Below are 19,334 nucleotides of genomic sequence, written 5' to 3' on the forward strand. Positions count from 1 at the left end.
CAGCGCAGCCTTCGGCATCCCCAAACGCCACGTCCCGACCGTGACACCGCTGCAGCCCGCGCCGCCGGGGCACGGAGCAGAGGAGAAACGAGACCCGCGGATTCGATATAGTAATTGAACTGAAACTATTTCGATTAATTAATTTTATTAATTGTACTCGCTGCCGGGCGCCCCCCGCGAGGGGCCCTGCTGCGCGCAAGGCATGCCGGGATTTGTGGTCCCGGCCGTGCCGCGGGGTCTTCTCAGGGTGGGGACGGGCGCTCGCTGCCTGGCGTTGTTTGACCCTTCCGGCGCCCCGTCCTCCCCCCTTCCCCCGCCCGTTGCCTCGACGCCGCTCGCCGCAGCACATTCCTGCGCGGGCTCCGCGGCGGGGAGGGGGGTGTTCTTCTTCCGGGTCTGCCCGTGCTGGAGCCTGAACAGAAAAGTGAGATCTTTGGCTCGTCCCGGGCTTCTCTCCCACAAAAACAACCCGTTTTCCGGGCTCGGACCCGCGTCTCTGTTTAGCAATGCTGCTCCGCTCGGCGGATAGGCGGAGACCGCCGCGGACGGAGGCGGCGCCGGTCAGGCATGGGGTTGGGCGGCCCTAGAAAAGCCGGGTGAAGAGTGAGGCCGGGGGCTTCGGAGCCGCGCTCCCCGCCCTGAGATGCCAACCCGGCAGTCGGCGGCGCAGCTGCGAACGCTGTGCGTGGGGCCTCGGGAAGAGGGCGAGCATGGGGAGCGGGGAGAGGGGCTGCGGCCTTGGGGGCTCTCCCTCACCGCAGGGCGAGGGTTGAGAGTTGAGCCTTCCCCACGGAGCCGGGGTGGGCTGGAGAGGGGGGGAATGGCGGGCGGTGGGGGTTCGAGTACTGGTGCCGCTGAGTCCCGCTGTCGCGCAGGTCTGCCCCCCGTGTCCCGCCGCAGGATGGAGTTCGAGCTCCTGGAGAACGACGTGCTGGAGTCGCTGGAGGACCTGGGGTACGTGTCCGGGGGTGGGGGTGCGGGGCGCTCCCGGTGTGGGCCGGGAGCAGAGGGCGGCCCGGCAGGGGACACAGCGCCGCTGTCCGCCCCGCACAGGCGGAGCCGCTGTCTCTCCTGAGGACCACAGCGCACGGCAGCGCCTGGAATGGTACCTTTTTGTCAGAGCTGCCCCCAGAGCGGGGCTGGTGATGATGCCCCAAGCCAGACGGGCAGGTTTTTAGCTGCACGGCCTTGGCGAGCGTTGCACTTCTCTGATCTCTTTGATTCTTGGGTGCCATCTCGTCGGTTGCTGCTCTGTTCTGCCTAGCGGTCCTAGCTGAGGGTGGGAAGGGATAAAGAGACCTTTAAAGATAAGTCAGACAAGAAGAAAACCTTCAGGCTTCATATTTAGTGGGGGGAAAAATAGTAAAAAGAATCGCAAATTAGTGAGTGTTTGTTCTCTTTACGTTTTTTAAAGTGTAATAGGAAAAGCACAGGAAACTTTCGCTGTTTAGACCTGTTACTTTGTCAGAGTAACAGGTAAAGGTTCCATAATTATGAAAGGGAGAGCATGGAGAACACGTCCTGCTGTAAGCTCCCATAGCTGTAAACTATTGAGAGTTCGGAGGACAGGCAGCTATAATTTCTGCTGGTTCTATGCAAACAGCTGTATTTACTCACATTGGCCCCATTCCCATAAATCACTTTATGGCTAGAGTCATTATGCTCCAACAAAGATTATATTTCCAGGCTAAGTTAGTGATGATAGTTGCAAAGCTTGACAAATAGGCTTCTGTTTTGGCAGGTATTTCTCCGACTGAAATGTGAAAAGGCCACTCTGCCACAATGAAAATACTGTGATTGGCTTCTTTTTTCTGTCATATGTTTAAAAGGGTACTAGTGGATTTGTGCTCCTGATTTGTGCAATTAGAGACAGAAAGTGTTGTTGATTTTTGACATAAAGAAATGAAGCAAACAGTGAAAGTAGATGAACAAATAAGTCACATGAAGCAAAATTGACAACAGTGGTTGAAAAGAAAATTTGGAGGATGAAAGACATGAGACCTCAGCAGTATTGGTAACAACTGGGAAAACTACTGCATGTGTCTAAAGGACTTCTGTTTCTTGGTGTCTGAAAAGACTGGGGTGTTTGAGGTTTTGGCAAAAGCTTCACGGTCTTCATGGTTCAACTTACTTTTTCTCACCAGATACTGAAGCCATTTCTAATATATTGCTTGTTGGTTTTTTTTTTTTTAATAGCATTGCATGTTAAAGAGCTGTTTCTTTTTGTAATTGTGCTTAAGGTGTTCAGATGGTGGCCTCTTGTCTTGTAAATCAGTTTGCTGAACTGTTGAGAAAGCAAACAGACGGGATAGTACAGTGTTACCAAAAGAATGTGTAGCTCTAGAACATGTGCCATTGGCAGAAACAGAAGGAAAAAGCTGCTTGCAAGGAATCTGCAAGTTGGATTATTGGCCAGATCGATGTGTAGGTGAAGTCATAGTTATCAGAAATAACACATTCAAGATGTTACGTCTGTTAAAGAAAAAATCTAGAAAAGGTGCCTCTAGAAAATGTGACCAGGGCCTTAAATCTTGATCCTCCCAAAGCAAAAGGCTTGCCACTGCTTCCTTTCTACTTTAATCTATAACTGGATGCTTCTATTCTGAGTCCCAGATGTTCCCAGACCAACATGTGTATGTCTGAAACGTCTGTGGGATGGGACTTAAACTTGCTCTAATTAGCCTCTTGAAGTGTCCAGCCTGCTGTGGTCATGGAGTAGGGTTGTAATGCATGAGATTACAGCTTCCCACCAGCTGCCAGTAGATTAACTCTGTCACAAATCAAGCTGCTCTGTGAGGTAAAAGTTATTTTTGAGTGTGGCTTCTTCATTTTACTTGGCTGAAGTAACAGGCCACTACAGTAAAGGCCAAATCCTTTGTATGTGATACTAAGCACAGGAGCAGAGTGAAGAGAATTACATTTCAATTTGAGATTTTTTTTTTTTTTATTCCTGATGTTTGCTAAGAGTTTGCCTGAACTCATTGGATTGTTGTGATGTAGTGGGTGACTTTACCTGGAAGTTTCCAAGAGATTTCAGTTGGTTATATGCACTCTTGGATGTTCTCTTTTGGGGACAGTATACCAAAATATTGTACATTTTTTTTCTAAAATACTCGGGTGAACTCTAACTTGTGTTTGTACCTGGTTAATAAGGCAGCCTTCTCCCTACTCTTCAGTCTCCCCCCTGAGAGATGTCCTGAAAACTGTTTTCTAAGATCTGATTGTAAACTCATGCTTTCTTACACTAGGTCTGATATTTGGCTTATTTTGCTTATGCAAAGAACTAATTCCATTGATTTTTCTTGTGCTTATTTAGGGAGGTTGGGTTTTCAGGAGAGGATATTGTCATGCAGATCACTTTTGTAATATTTCTATCAAAGGCTTTGTTTTGTATGGCAGCCCTTTTATATGTGATAGGAAATGACAGAAAAGATGCACTTGTTCAGCAGTAATTATTCAACTGTAAAGCAGTATGTAGAGCTCAGGAAGGATTCTCTGAGACTGCAGTTGCCCTGGATAGATCTGTTGTCAGTAACATCTTCAAGAGATGGAAGCAGAGAAGTTGCCACTGTACATGGTAAGATTCTGGAGGAGGAAACCTTTGATGGTGATATTTTGTGACACAGTCTCTTGGATGGTAAATTAATGTGCACAGAAATGCTGAGTTTACTCAGATGTTTTCAGTGTGCTTCTTGCTACAGTTCAGTCCAGGAATCACCGCTCCTGGAGATCAGCACTGCAGACGTGTTGTGGTTGTAGCTCTCAATATGTTTAGAGGATAAAATAAATCTATCAAAGGACATTAGTCACAGCAAATATGAATATTAATTTTGTTTTACTTTGCAGTTACAAAGGCCCGTTGTTAGACGACGGAGTGCTGGCTCAGGCAGTCTCTCATGGAGCCAGCTCCCCTGAATTCACCAAACTCTGTGCTTGGTTGGTGTCTGAGTTACGGCTCTTCTGTAAACTAGAGGAAAACGTGCAGGCAACCAACAGTAAGTAGTCATAACTCCAGCACAAACATGCACTTAAAGGGTGTTCTTGCATGCCACAGAGATTAGGGCTGACGATATCTGTTGTACCAGGGAGTGTTGTCTGCACACTGCCAGATTTTGGGTATTTTCCACCTCAAGCTTGCCTAATGAACAGCCAGTATAGGTTGAAATAATAGTGGCGATCAAACTGTCTTTCTTCTGAAATTAGCTTTTTCTTTCAATTTTTCAGCCATATTGTTTTTTAACGTTCTTAGGTGGATTTAGGGAAACATTAATGCTAGTGGGGTTTTTATTAGATCGTGAGAATATTTTATTTAAATGCTTCCTTTTGTAATTTTGATGTCAGTAGTACTACTATTCAGGGTAACATTCTTCTGACTACGGTAACCATATTTTCTTTTTAGTGTTGGTTACCTTAACTCTGTGCTTTCTATGAATTTTTCCCTCTTCATGAAACGCTCTGAGAAGGAGCCTGAAAATGATTGTTTGTTTTTCATTTTGGTGGAGGAAGCAAACCTTAGCTTTCAAAAAAAAAGTTGTTTTTGGTCAGCTAGTCGTGACATTCTACAGATTAAATTGTTAAATTGGTATAATAACCCATATTGCTGAATATCTAATATATTAACTCATAATGTCTTTATGAGCTGAGCTTTGTATTTACTCAGTGGCCAAAGGTTGTTGCCTTTTACCTCAGCATCTGTTGCTTCCTTTCTCTCTGTTTTTGACATGTTCATTCTTTCTTCTTTGAGTGTATTTCACATTCTTTCTCTGTAGCAATACAGTATCTCACCCCTTCTAGTAGTATAAGGTTCCTATTCTATGCTTTGTGTAAAAATACAATCCAGAAGTTTTCAAACACCAGTTTCAAGTTCTTTAAACACAGTGATAGAAACATGTTAGCTGGAGTACCTTCAAGTCCTACTTTCATTTTGTATGTCTTGAGTTTGGGAATAACAGACATTTGGGGATGAAGTCTCTTTCCAAAAGATAAAAAATAGTTACTTCTCATCACTGTTTCTTTTTACCTAAAAAATTCTGATTAGTTTCAGTAATTTTTGACAGAAATATCAGTCAAAGGTTTTGTTTACATGACTTAATTATTTTTAAAGGATATTGATATGAAATAAAATCAGTTGACAAATGTGGGCTTACAGGGAGAAGAAATAGAAAAAAAAAAAGAGCATTCATAATCCATGTTTATTATTCATGACTTTGTCATAACTATCTGAGACATTTGTAATGGGAAGAGATAATTGATATTTAAAATACACCTGTAAAATTTGTGATGTTTTCAATGTCCCCCTTCATTGTAGAAGTTGCCAGTGCCTGTCTGTTGTAGCTTGGAAAAGCTGTCAGTGAAACAAAATTTTACATTAGTGAAGCATATCATGGTTCCAAATAGGTTATGCTGTGTCTTGGAGGAACCCAAGAAATGCACTTGGCCTCCATTAAAAACAGGTCTTAGTATTAAATAGCAACTCAAGCAAAAGATTTATTTTTTTAAATAACTAATTCATTCTAATCATAGCCCCATATATATTAGCAGTGAATGAATGATTATTCTTTTCTTTCTAAGGTCCAAATGAAGCAGAAGAATTTCAGCTTGAAATGAGTGGGTTGCTGTCTGAAATGAACTGTCCGTATGCGTCATTAACATCAGGAGATGTGACAAAACGCCTTCATAATCAAAAGAACTGTCTCTTGCTGCTTAGTAAGTTAAAAGGGTGCTTGCAAGCAAATCTGGTTTTCTGCAAGATTCATAGTATTGTTTCTTCCACTTAATGAGATACTGGTTTGTCTAGCACAATGTACCACAGTGTAGTTACCTAAAAATATGCATTATTTTTTCTGTAATTTACAGTGTCAGAGTATGACACTTCTGGGCTTACCAGTCAATGTGTAGCCAGTATATGACGGAAGATATTATGAGTATTAACCTTTTTTGCATTCACGAGCAAAAAGCCTGTCCTATTACTTCTGAAAAGGCACAACAAAAAGGGGGATTATTTGAAGAATTCTGCCAGAATTTAGCTACTGAACTCCACTTAGCATGGTTGTAAAAATGACCACTAACATCAGATGCATCATAGTTTTGGAGCCCCCTCCCAGTGTGATGACTTGCAAGGTGCCACAAAACTTGCATTTTCCTACACTGACAACAGTTGGAATTGTTATGAAAGAGAGAATGTTTTATCCCAACTTCCAGTTCTTTTGATCATCATCCTTAGCAAATAGCTGTTGCCTTCTGCTGACTGAAAGGAAATTAATGTTAGCAATGGTGATGTCTTTTCTGTCCATCAAATCTCTACAGCTAAATTGGTTTTATTTCTGCCTATGAAATGTTAGAGGAGAAGAAATAGTACTTGAATTTGTAAAAGGTGTGTGATATTGACTCACATTAAAATAAAAAAATACAAGTCTTAGAGTTAGAAATTGCAGTACTAGTTTTAATCTGATCTCAAATTAAATGTGAGTTAATGTTTTATTTGCTTCCTCAGTTGCTGCTGATTCTTTAACTTTTCAAAAAGAAATTTAGTTCTGCCTTCATCTGAGATACAAAAGTTAATTACAGAGTAGGTTCCTGTATTTCAACAGTAGATGAGAAGACTTAATCTGAATATTTTTTGTAGTATGTTCAAAAATGTCGGATGAAGTGAGGTAGCTGTTGCATTTAAAATAATTTGTAGCTCAACCAATCTCTTGTTCAGCTTATTTTCTCTCAGCCAAGCCATTCAATAAATTTGGCTTGTCTGTGACACACAGTTTATCCCAGAGGTCCTTTGGGATGTACGTTTTGGTAATATAAGGCTGTGTTCAGGAGCTGAACTTTGGTATCCTATCTGGCAGGATTACTGTGTTTACTGTCAAATGTGAAATTGCAATAGTGCCAAACTCCTTTTTTGTGCACCACGATAGTTGCATAGCTCTTAAGCTGCATCAAGTGAACTTATTAGGTATCCTGTTGTGAGCCATAAAACTAGGTTTTTTTGGGAGAAACAGGATAAACCTCTGTAATGAAATGCCAGGGTATTTTACACTTCAATGAAATGCAGCACAGTTTATGTCACTTGGAAGATGTAGCAGTATTGCTGAGAGAGGAATGCACCAAATAAACCTAAGTAGTTAGGATTGATTGCCCTGAGTGTGCAGCATCACTAGAATACAATGTTAGGTACTGGCATCTGCAAAAACAAAAAGTACGAGTTTCAGGCTGGTTCAGAAGAGGTCTGCAAAAAAGAATCACTATCTGAAGAACATTTGTCTTAGTGACAGACTTAAAAATTTTTGTCATTATCAGAGGAGGTTGAAGGTAGCTTAAATGGGATCTCTAAGTTTTTGAAACAAAATTATTCTGGTAGTTTCTTTTCCAGTAGGCCTGAAAAGAGTGTAAATAATTGGAAGTTCAGTGTAAGAAAACCCTGTATAAAGTATTGCTGAAAGAACTGAGAGAGGATGCTTCACTGCTTTACATATTCTAAGAACTTTTTTATTTATAAGGTGTTCTGTATCTTTAGCAGAAGACATTTTAGAGATCTAGAAGAAATTCTAGAGATCATTAAAATGCTGTGTTTTATTAATCTTTTTATCTGCCCAATTTTATGAATAATAAGCTTCTTTTGTACAGCCATGGGTCTACTTCTCTGCTCACAAGTGTGTCTGCAGTATCAATTTTTCTTATTTTTAGAAATGTTCATGTACGTTATTGCTATGGTCACTCAGTATGACTAATGAGAAGAGTATTGCTAAACCTGTGCATTTTTTAAAAGTCAAACCTTAAAGTTGTGACACCTGCCAACAAAGGCTCTTTGTATCATTATAAATTTGTATCACTGTAAATGACACCTGATGCTGAAATTCTGGGCATATACTGTGTTCAGAAATTGTGATTTTGATTTTTCTCTGTTTGATAAAGGACTTACAATGTAGTGGTAGGCTCTTACAGTTCTGATATTGAAGAGAACTTCAGCCATTCTAGCTTCTATTTCATCAGTTACAGCCTTCCTTTCCGAAGTTATTGTAAACATGAATTCTCAATAGTACTTCTAAGTGGGATTATTTTTCCACTCTGCATTTTGCGTGGGAAAGTAGAGGAGATTCACCCAACATTTCACTTCTCTTTACTCGTTTCCTTGCTTTTTTCCTAGAGCCTCAAGAAGTGCTTGCTTGACTACCCTTAATGCACATCCCAGTCCCTCATCCTGCTTGTTTCCATGTTCCTAGTTTCCTGTCTTTGCTGGGTGAAGCATGAAGGAAAAGAGCTGTGCTCTGTTGAACTCTGGGATTAATACCTGCTGGAATCATGGGGATTTTTTCCAGGCTTTAATTGGTTGTACTAAACCTGTCCTCTGTTTGTTGCGTTCTGTGGCTACAAAATTTCTATCCCTCACTCTATCTAAAACAGACCATTTGCACAGCTGTTGTTTGTAAGCACTTGAGTTTTCACTGGCTCTAAAATAACTTAACTCTGCTGGATCTGATGGTCAAATCTAATTTTTCTTACCCCAGCATACCTCATCTCAGAACTGGAAGCTGCCAGAATGCTGTGTGTGAATGCCCCTCCAAAAAAAGCCCAGGAAGGAGGTGGCAGTGAAGTCTTTCAGGAGCTGAAAGGCATATGTATTGCTTTAGGCATGTCCAAGCCTCCCGCCAACATAACGATGTTCCAGTTCTTCAGTGGAATTGAAAAAAAAGTAAGATCCAAAGGAAGAAAAGTTGGAATACTTATGATGTTACTGTTTTGATGGAAAATAGTTCTGCTACCTGGGCGACATTTGTCTCTTGTGAAACTCCGGTGTTTGAATTGTGAAGGAGAGTTAATGTGTTTTACTGCATATGCAAAGAGAATTTTAAAAATTATTTTAAAGGCTTTTTCCATGCCAAGGCATGAGGTCAGGGACTACTGCTATCATTGCCTTCCAGGGTGACTGCTCTAGGTTTTAATGCCATCACTTGCTGCAGGAGACATAGAAAATGCTGAGCTTAGGCCTCAGGAAGAATGTTAAAGAGAAATGTTTTTCAAGAAATACACCTAAACAAATTTGTATGGGATGATGTTTTTATTTTTTTAGTGTTTTAAAAATGTTTCAATTAAAAGGTGGTGTAACTAAAGTAAAACTTAACACCTTTTCCCTAAGACTTCATCAATTTGTGTGATTCCATTTATTTGTATTCCTTACATGTGTGTGTTCTCTGGGCTGTTGTGATTTTTTAAAATAAGTTGTGCCCAAACTCCTAAAATGCAAGTTAGATTTAAAATTTCATATTAAAGATTTTTCTCCTTTTGATTGTAAAGAGGGGTCCTTCTTTGGGTCGTGTTATATTTCACATGGTCTTAATATAAGCTTTTTGATACAAATGTGGGGTTTTTTCTGAATTAAAGAGATGATATGTAGAATAATCCCTCTGGCTTCAAGAGGAGCTGCACCTCATGGTATCTTTGTTTTAACTGTTGATCTAGTCTGTAGTTCCTTCTCTTAATTTCTAAGTAATTATAGCTGAGACTACCAGAAATCTAAAAACAGTTGCCTTCTAAAAGAAGTGTGCATGGTTCTCTGTTCCAGAGAAAATAACGTGATATTGGAGGTTGCTCTGTCATACCTCTGACTATCCAACAGTCCTCTCCTTTAACTTGAATCTTGAAAAGCTAATTTTGTTAGCCAAAGCTTATAATTTTGTGTCTCCTAACAGCTGAAGGAGACTCTAGCAAAGGTTCCACCTAATCATGTTGGAAAACCTTTACTGAAGAAGCAACTGGGACCAGCTCACTGGGTGAGTAGTTGCAGGTATTAGAGCCCGTTTGCCTTTTTCAAGTATATAAAGTATTGATCTTGATTCTGTGTGTTGCAAAATGATTCTTCTTTCTGAGGACAAGATGATAATTTCTTGCAGTATAATGTATATGTTGGTGCAATAAATGTGCAGCAACTGATAAGATCTTAGACTCATGAATCTCTGGGTCCAGGTGCAGGTTAAACTTTTCTAAAATAAAAGATCTACAGTGGTGGTGCTGACCAGCATGCTTGTGCAGTAGTTTAAACCTTCCTCTCCTGGCCTTTGCCAGCACTGTCTGTGTGATCTAGCCCAGCTGAGATGGTGTCATGTCTGCTCCTGGGGCTTTTTTTTTAGCTAAACTATGGGTCTTTTCATAATGCCCTCCTCTTTCTCTCATTTGGAGTAGTCTGCTTCCTTCCCAGCCTCTCCAAGAGGCAGTGAGTATGCAGGTAGGAGCTGGGAGAGATGTTGTACACCCAGGCTGCAGAGCCGGGATCTTCTCCAGCTGGGATTTGTCTCCTGCTGTTCTAGGAGGATGGTGCCTGTGTTAATCACTGCTGCTGCACCAAGCACAAAGCTATGGCTGCTGCTGCAGGACTTCAGGTCTCTCTTGCTTAAGGCTGAAGCACATCTTCTCCCAGTAGTCTGCTTCCTTCAGTGTTTGTACTGTTGAGACTAAAGTGGGCCCCACTGCCCCCCCTCCAGCCAGGCCTCTGTCGATACATAAATTATTTCCCTAATGGTGCATATCTCTCCTGCTGCTCTAACTAAACCACTTTCTGCTACCAGGTGTGTTTCTCGTGGTGACTTTTTCCTTTAGGGCACTTTGTTGTTTTTCCTGTATGCAGATTGTACTTTAATCAAGATCCTCTTACAGTACTGTACTTACTTTTAGTCCTTTATCTTTGCTCTTTGTCCTTAAGCTTACTACTTTTTAAGAAGGCAAGGATGTCCTGTCCTGTTTCCTAGGACTTACATATGCCCTTGCTTCAGCTTGTTGCCTGTAGTATATTGTCACCTTTGCTTCTCTGTCCTGGTGGATGTTGAGAAAGCAGTGTGTGCAGTTTTTGTGCTGTTAGAAATGGTAGAAGGCTGAACATGAGCCTTGGAAGCTTCAGGAAGATAACATCTGCAGGCACAGCTTGGCTGTGAGTCCATTTGACAAGGTAGATAATTGCAATCTTAAGCTCTGCATAGTATCTCTGTGTGTCATCCACGTAGTTTATTAAGTAGAAATGTTCTATTTATGATCTATAAATAATGCTTGCAAATTTTTGTTTCAGGAAAAAATTGAAGCAATTAATCAAGCCATAGTCAATGAATACGAAGTCCGAAGAAAACTGTTAGTCAAACGTTTGGATGTTACTGTGCAATCCTTTGGCTGGTCAGATAGAGCTAAGGTACAAATAACTTGCTGTGAAGTAGTGGTTAATGGTAACCCTTTATAATAAGTATCTCCGCAAAATTGCATCATTGTTTTGTCCTTCATGAGTCAGAAATAATCACAGGAGTTGTCTGGTTTTGTTTTGAGTATCTGAAGAAGTTTATGACAGTGTAAGAGGATTAAAAATATTTTACTTAAAACTGATTTGTTGGGTTTTAAATCAGTTTGTAAAATGAGAAGACAGACCATGTGTAACTACACACCAAAGCCACTAGAAAAAACAGAGATTACTGATCCAACCATGTTCAGAGTACCATAATGTGAACCATTAGGTGCTGTGTCTCGTGTGATGGTAGAAAAACATCTTCCTGTTGACCATCCGGTATCTTACTTTGTGCTGTCCACAGCAGTCAGATTTCCTTAACTCAAAGTGTGTCTGCAAGCACAGCTTCCCAGATGCACATGAGAAAAGCTGCTAAGGCACTACTTGTTCTTACCTCATAGACAGGGTAGTACTTTATGTGCTTCTTTTGTCTTTGAACCGTGCAAGTGGCTGTGGCATGAGATCTGTTCTCCTTTGAGTATGTGATGCATAATCTGCTTTTAGAAATAATTACATGGTTTCCCTATTTCCTATGTCTCAGAAGGAAATGACAAGATTTAAAAAAAAGTAAATGTAATTTAGTTTCTAGGACTAAACTGGATCTGCTAACATGGTGTTTAAGAATGCTGCTGACAGTGTTTGAGTTATTAGTGCTAAACTGTGGCACATAGAATCAAGTGGGTTTTTTAAATAAATGTTTTTTTCAAAAAGCAACTGTACTTTAATAATAAACTGTGACCTGTCCCATTTTCTGTTTCATCATCTGAGTAGGACTTCTACTGGTGTACTCTCTCTTAAACCTTGTATTCTTCAGGCTTTTTAGTAGATGACTGAAGAACTAGCTGACTGTTTAAATATTTTAATAGTAAATAAAAATGAGCAAAAATGTGAATTATGTTTAAAAAGCAGGGATTTCTAATTGTGTTACAGCTTTGCCATCTTTATCCATGTGTTTTTGGTTTTTTTCCTAGGAATTCTCAGATATTTTTGAACTTGACTAGCTACACAAAATATTTTCACAAAACCCACAAGTTGTGTATATGCATTTATATCTATTAAAATGCAATTTTTTTTTAGAAGCATAACAGTACAAAATTGGAGAATGTTGCTGTAGTATTCCAGTTTGTTTTGACAGTAACTTTTAGCTAGATGGTAATTTTATTTTTTATTTGAAAAGTATCAGAATACCGTAGTATGACTAAATAGCCATTTCTCCAGGTAGTGGAAATGCCAGCGGAAAAAAAACCCTTGCAGTCTATTAATAGGGATTTTTTCAAGTTAAAATTTCAAGTTTCACCTATAACAGTATCATAGCACCAAAACATTGTGTTCAGAGCTCAGTCAGACTTACCAGGGAAAAGCACACTAGTACTCTGGTGAATACATTTGCTTCTCCTACCTTTAGCCAGTGTCATATTGCAGTTTTCTGCCTTTAGATGGAAAATAAGATTTTAGGATTTTAAAATGTGCTCCTAAGTTTTTGTGCTGTTAAGATATGTTGGAAAACCTGGTTTGCCTATCCTCACTGCCTTCATCTGCATTCAGATAGCAATCTGGTTTATCCCAACTGCATCACACACTATACTCTGTTGATAACTGAAGAGAGACGTAAGTTGTGTGGTAACTCCTGTCTGGTAGCACAGATTCCTCATGTGTCTCAGCTGGAAAATTTTGGAGGTGTTCAAAAAAGCCAGAATGGTTAGTAGAGGAAGAGACATTGCATGCAAGGCGAAGTTGAGTGTAGGATCTCATTTCTAGTTCTGCCAGTCGCTCTTGGTGCCTTGTCTTTGTGAAGAAGCTGACTGGAATGAAGAGTGAAGAGTTAACAGGACCTTTTTCTGCTGAGAAGTGTTGGAGATGGGGTGATGCTGGCCTAACTGGAATGGGTGCGGGTCAGGGTGAAAGCACAGAAGGAGGCCTGAAGCCTAAACACAAATGTGTTTAGCTTTCAGTGTCTTCTGGACACTAGCAGAAATTCACATAACTATATGACACACTTCTATTATGTGTTTGACTGCCTGGAAGTAATACAGTCTGCATGTATATACATGGTTAAAATTGTCAGCTCATTGGTGTCTTGGCAGTTCAGTCAGAATTGTGTTTCCTATTTACTTAAGAAATGAATGTGACAAATGCTAGTTTTGTTGAAGTAATCATTAGTTATAAAGTACTTCTCACTGATTTTATATTAACTTTTTGTTCTATTTGCAGTAGTGGCTTGTTATTCTTTGCTGATTTGATTCTTCTGTTGAGGTGTCCCATTGCTTTAACTGACTGGGTTTTATTTTTCTTTACTCCAACAGAGTCAAACAGAAAAACTGGCTAAAGTCTACCAGCCAAAGCGTGCCCTCTTATCTACTAAGTGCACTATATCAATTGCAAACCTCTTGGCGGCTCGGCAAGATCTGTCAAAGATTATGAGAACAAGCAGCGGGTCCATCCGAGAGAAGACTGCATGTGCCATTAATAAGGTACCTTTGGTGACTAACGGCTTTTGTTCTTTTAGGAATATTTAAGTAACTTGAATGTAGTAACAAATCCTACTTTTTTTCAGGATTCTAAGTGGAATTTGGAAATACAGGATAAGAAACTTGGTGTTTATACATTCCAGATAATGCATTAGTGCATTATGGATAGTGCAAGTTCAGCTATTGAGGTTCACAGTGTCTCTTCTTTGGGGCAGTAAAAAATTGCTGAAGTACCTTGGATTACTTTCAGTGGGAGTAGGCCTGCTCTGTCTTACCATAATTACTGTAGTCATTACACTACTGCTACCTAATTCTGTCACCATGTCTAAAATAACACCTACATAGTAACTGTATTTCTGGTCTATGTAAATAGAATGTACTAAGATCACAAGGCAAGGATCCCACAAATGAGATTTCCCATGGTACACAAATAGATTATAGTCAAGTGTATGGTTCCAATAATGACACAGTAGAAACATGACTTACACTAAACAATTTGCCTTGTTTCAAAAATTGATTTCACAAGAGTAATAGGCTCACAAAAGTATACGTGCTGAATTTGCAGCTCAGTAGCTATGTACAGCAGCATACTTGGTGCTTTAAAACTGTGGGGATAGGTGCATGCTTTTCTGCCTTCTGGGTGCCAACTGCACCTCAGGTAAAGCTCTAATTGATTTAGGAGAGAATAGTGGTGTGCTGATTTGACCACAGCCCATCCACCCCAGATAATTTCTGCACCTTTTTAGTGTTGTTGGAGTGTAAGAAATTAAGTGGTAAGACCGGTTGATTATATCATCGGAATGTATGTATGTTTTAGTAGGAATGCAGTATTGCTCTGCTGCTGATGCATAATCTGTTACCTTATCTCCATTATCAATATTAAATGTTTTCCAAGGCAGTAGCATGAAATAGCAAAGTAGCCTACTTCCGTTGAAGTTCCTTTGTTATATTGTTTTAAAGCAGTACAAATGTCCTGTCCTATTTTGTCTTGCTAAATTTTTAACATCACACCATCCTTAGACAGCTGAAGACTTCTAGAGTCTTGCTCCACTCTGATCAGTGCTGTCTCACACCTGTCTGTTGTTAAGTTTCTGTGTATCCTTACTGAAAAATAGAATTTTTTTCCGTTTATTTATGAAGTCAATGTCTTCTACAGCAATTCAGAGCACTAGTTAGGAGAGAGACTGTGTTGCACTGTACTTGTGCTTATTTGAGTTTAGCACTCTGGACTGATAAAGAGTTAAGTGAAAGACTGTGTTGGTGCTGCCCATGCTGGTGTGCCTGCTGTTTGAACAAAAAGCACAGGTCTCCTGACTTATCTTGTTAGCAGTGCTTCAAGTACTAGATAATCCCTGTTTAATTTTTGTTAACTGGAGACAGAGGTCTGTCACATTCAAACAGACAAAATTTGCCTCTGGATGTAAAAAACCTTGGAGTGGGTACTGTCTGTGGTGTGTCTCAGTAAATGTGATTTCTCTGTGAGGTGTCACAACTCCTATGGCAGTTTTCCCTTTCCCTTTGCAGGTGCTAATGGGCAGAGTGCCTGACAGAGGAGGAAGGCCCAATGAAATCGAACCTCCACCTCCTGAGATGCCACCATGGCAGAAAAGACCAGAGGGTGGCTCACAACAAGGCGGTGGCAGAGGAGGAAGAGGTGGCTACGACTCTTCCTATGGAGGGCGGGGAGGTTATGACCATGGGGGTCATGACCGAGGAGGAAGAGGAGGCTATGACTCATCATATGGAGGGCGAGGAGGTCATGAACAAGGAAGCCATGATAGAGGGGGACGAGGAGGACGTGGTAGTTATGATCATGGCGGCAGAGGAGGAGGAGGAGGAAGAGGAAACAAGCTTCAAGGAGGCTGGACAGATGGCGGAAGTGGTGGCTACCAGGATGGCAGCTACAGGGAGAGCAACTACAGAGATGCAGGTTTTCAAACAGGTGGTTACCATGGTGGTGGTGGTGGCGGCTACCAGGGAGGTGGCTATGGTGGCTACCAGTCATCATCTTATTCTGTAAGTGGCTACCAGGGGGGTGGTGGCGGTAGCTACCAGCAAGACAACAGATACCAAGATGGTGGGTCCCACAGTGACCGAGGGGGTGGACGTGGAGGAGGGAGGGGTGGCCGTGGTGGTCGTGGTGGCCGTGGAGGTCAAGGAGGTGGCTGGGGGGGCAGAGGTGGACAGAACTTTAATCAAGGAGGACAGTTTGAGCAGCACTTCCAGCATGGAGGTTATCAGTATAATCAGTCTGGCTTTGGACAAGGAAGACATTTCACCAGCTGAGGCTGCTAAAAATTTACACTTCAGCAGAGCTCACATAATAAAACCTGGTTTCAGAGGCCTGACTTAAATGCTGCTTTGAATTAGTACAGGTTTGTACACAGCAGGTAGAATCTCTTCGGGTGGGATGTTTTGCATTGAGCAAAGTACAACTTTGTGTAGACCTCTCCTCCCCATGCACCTCCAACCTGTCTGAATGAAAGGTATTGTCACTACACCCTGCACCCTAAACATCAACTAATAGCCATGCTTTTTTGATGTTGGACTGGTTCCCTCTGCTCAAAACATTTCTGTTTTGAATGTGCCTGCTGTGTTTGCCTTCTGTTTTGATTTGGATAAATACCAAGACCTGTCAAATTTGTCTGTTATAATACACAGTAGAACTTCTGCATTCCTCCCCCCCATAACCATTGTTGAGTTACACGTTCTAAACCAGTTCAGAGTGTTGCTTTTTGGCTTGCTGACCTCTTGTTTCAGTCTCCATGACGTTACAGCACGTGCGTGCGCACAGGGAGCTCCTCTGACAAATGGGATTTGTTATCTGAGCTCTGCTGTGGATGCCATGTTCAGTAGCCTTATCTCCTGCTAAACAACGTTTTCCCACCTGCTCAACTCTGAAGACTGACTGCCGCCAAAATCTGCAAAGATCATTTCAAACTAAGCTAAATTGTGAACTGATAGTGTGTGTAGGCCTGTAGTTAGGTGTAGCAATTCAAACTGACCTGCATCCATCCAAAACAAGTTGCTCCTCCTCCAAACCTAATTTTTACTTGAAATCAGCTAGAAAAAATGACAAACTGAAGTTTATTTTATTTGCAAGTTAATACCACTGGCTCAGCAAATCTAGGGCAATTTGTTTTGGGGGTTGTCTTTTTAAAGAAATGCACTACGGCCTGGGAATATTAGTTCCTGCCTGGAGGAAGCCCTTTTATTATTGCTGCAGAAAACAAAACCTGGCTGAGTTTGGTGTTCTAATGTTTGGGTTTTTTTTCTTTACTGAAAGCCGCATAATGCTTCTTGCTGGGTTTTTTGTGTACATAAACATTGTCAAAAAGCTGTGAAAGAAAATGGCTGAAGGTGTGCTGTTGTATAAAAGGTGAGCAATAAAAGTATCTGTATGTTCTGTTCGCTTTTGTTTCTTTTTCTTGACAGTAAAAAGCAGTTGCTAAAGTAGCTGGGAATCCATGGGGATTTCTGTCTGCTTCATCTTTTTAATATTTTAATCTATTTTATATTTTGTAATTGCCCCAGGTGTACCATGCATTCTGCCCTTTGAGGAGCTGTCAGAACAGGAGGAGGTGGGAAGAGCTGACCTTCAGTTGCTCTGAGTTTTGTTCTGTTCCTCCCTCTGACCTGATGCAGCAGCTCGTAGTACTCTCTTCCTGTGTAAAGTGATTCTTAGGCTGTGTGAGCACCTGTCTCCCAGGTTGTGCTCCTGCATGCCATGTGAACTAGGTATGCTGCTTCTGGGTACTTTCCTGATGCTCTCCAGCCTTGTGGAAATGTAGGTTCCTGCTACTGTGCTCAGATCACTGTAGGAGGCTGTGCTGATGGCAGTCTACTTGTTTTGTCCTTGGGGCTGAATCCAGATTGATGCAGGCAGGAGGAGTTCCTTGGGTTACAGTAATAGCACGAGTATCTGAGAGAATCTCTGTAATGCCAGTGTTGCTCTAATTCGAGGTAGTCATGTAAATAGGCTGATAAACCTCGTTAGAACTGATTCGCCTGTATTTCATTCCACAGTCGACCTGTTTCATTTATTGTGGCCGCTAGATGCTGCTAGTGATTCATGGGTTTGGAAGCAAAGGTCCCTGTGAAAGGCGCTTGGGAATCTGACTTAATGGCTTTTCTCCTTTAGTGTTTCAGACAAATTTAACAAGCCTGACGAGGGAAAAACTTTCTGTATTGAATCCAGATCTTTGAGGATCACTGATACAGATCTATCTCTGCCTAATACCGTTCAAATTACTGATCTCTAAAACGGAATGTTGCTGCTTCACAAAGGTGTATTGATGGTTTCTTACAGCAGCATTCTCCGGAGAAGGTATCTCCCTTGTGGGAGGGTAATACCTTGTCGTGAGCATTAGCTGGTGACTACCTGTATTCATGCAAAAATAATTTGTGGGGTTTTTTAAAAGAATTAAGGTTCCTACAGTGGGGTCAGTCCTGGATTAGCAAATGTAAAGAGATTGACATATTTTAAGAGCCTTTTGCTGGGAGTGTAGTATCTTCAAGTTGACAGCTTCTGCTTTTCTTCACACTCCTCACTGCAAAGAGGCTGGTGTTTTCTGTCAGTGCATTAGAGTGCTGTAAACTTGTTCCTAGCCAGAAGGAACTCAGGAGGCTCTTCAGAGAGCCCTTACTTGAGTTACATCAGAGCCTTTAGAGGTTGCTTTCTGGGCCAGAGCTGCCAGTTCCTCTGCAAGGCTATAGCTGTTGCTGCAGTGCATAGTCTCACCTTTGCACACTGTGACATGGTGAATTGATGCTGGGGTGGGGTAGGAGCTTTCCCTTCCTCCTCCCAGATAGCTTTTTCTCATTGAAATATGTTGCTTCTTCTCCTCCCTCTTCCAGGACTTAGGGTATGCCAAGTCCCAATTTATTGCTGTTTGAGGGGGAAAGCTGAAAAAAAATCAGAAGGCAAAAACAGGAGGCTTTACTCTTCCAACAGGAAAGAAAACACTTTGCTTTTGCCAGCTGTTGTTGTTTTTCCTTACTCTATTGTTTCCTCCTAGTGTGCTGTGACTTCTTTGTTCCCCAGAGAAAACAATCTTTGTATATGTGGAGAGAGCGGCTTTGATAAATGAAAGCAAACAGCCACTGCTTTGTTATTCTCTGTATGATGCTCTGATATTTACTGTTTTCCAAACATGATTCCTGCATTGCTGCACTGGGAGGAATCTCTTAAAGAGAAGCTGGGAGAGGAGGGATGGCTTGTGGATGTTAGTAGACTGTGGTGGATTGGATACACGTGCTTGATTTCATTGTGCATCGTGATCAAAAGCAGAACTCCAGCAGATTAAGAAGGCAATTAAGTAAGCAAGCAAGGGGAACAGTGTTCTTCCTCTTGACCTTCCTGTTCTTGCCACTCTTCTCCCACAAGCTGTAGGCATCTTGTTCTGTTTTTTCCCCTCTGCCTTTTTTCTCTAGCAGCTTTCTTTTCCTAAAGGCTTCACTTGCATTGCCCTTCCATTCCTTCTGTTAGGAGCACTGTCTCTCAAGCATTGTCACTGTGCAGTAACAACTGTGTGGAGCGGGGGACACACTTGCTTCCCACATTGGGTGCATTACTACGTGACTTGGAATACCATGATCCATATGCACTGTAG

The 19,334-nt window shown here is 41.4% G+C and overlaps 1 protein-coding gene across 2 annotated transcripts; it reads left to right on the plus strand.

The window, feature by feature from the left end:
- The first annotated feature begins 405 nt into the window (after positions 1-405).
- On the plus strand, positions 406-17,128 carry FAM98A (family with sequence similarity 98 member A). 2 transcript variants are annotated; one of them, XM_048298693.1, is made up of 9 exons: positions 406-424; positions 876-954; positions 3,847-3,995; positions 5,572-5,706; positions 8,502-8,686; positions 9,684-9,764; positions 11,051-11,167; positions 13,558-13,725; positions 15,247-17,128. In XM_048298693.1, the coding sequence occupies exons 2-9, from the start codon at positions 902-904 to the stop codon at positions 16,006-16,008; spliced, it is 1,650 nt and encodes a 549-aa protein (XP_048154650.1). In that variant the 5' UTR covers positions 406-424; positions 876-901; the 3' UTR covers positions 16,009-17,128. The 2 variants fall into 2 exon arrangements, with proteins under 2 accessions (XP_048154650.1, XP_048154649.1); XM_048298692.1 differs by lacking the exon at positions 406-424 and adding an exon at positions 572-681.
- The last annotated feature ends 2,206 nt before the right edge of the window (positions 17,129-19,334 follow it).

Source organism: Corvus hawaiiensis, chromosome 3 (genome assembly GCF_020740725.1).
Source record: "Corvus hawaiiensis isolate bCorHaw1 chromosome 3, bCorHaw1.pri.cur, whole genome shotgun sequence".
In the NCBI taxonomy this organism is placed as follows: domain Eukaryota; kingdom Metazoa; phylum Chordata; class Aves; order Passeriformes; family Corvidae; genus Corvus; species Corvus hawaiiensis.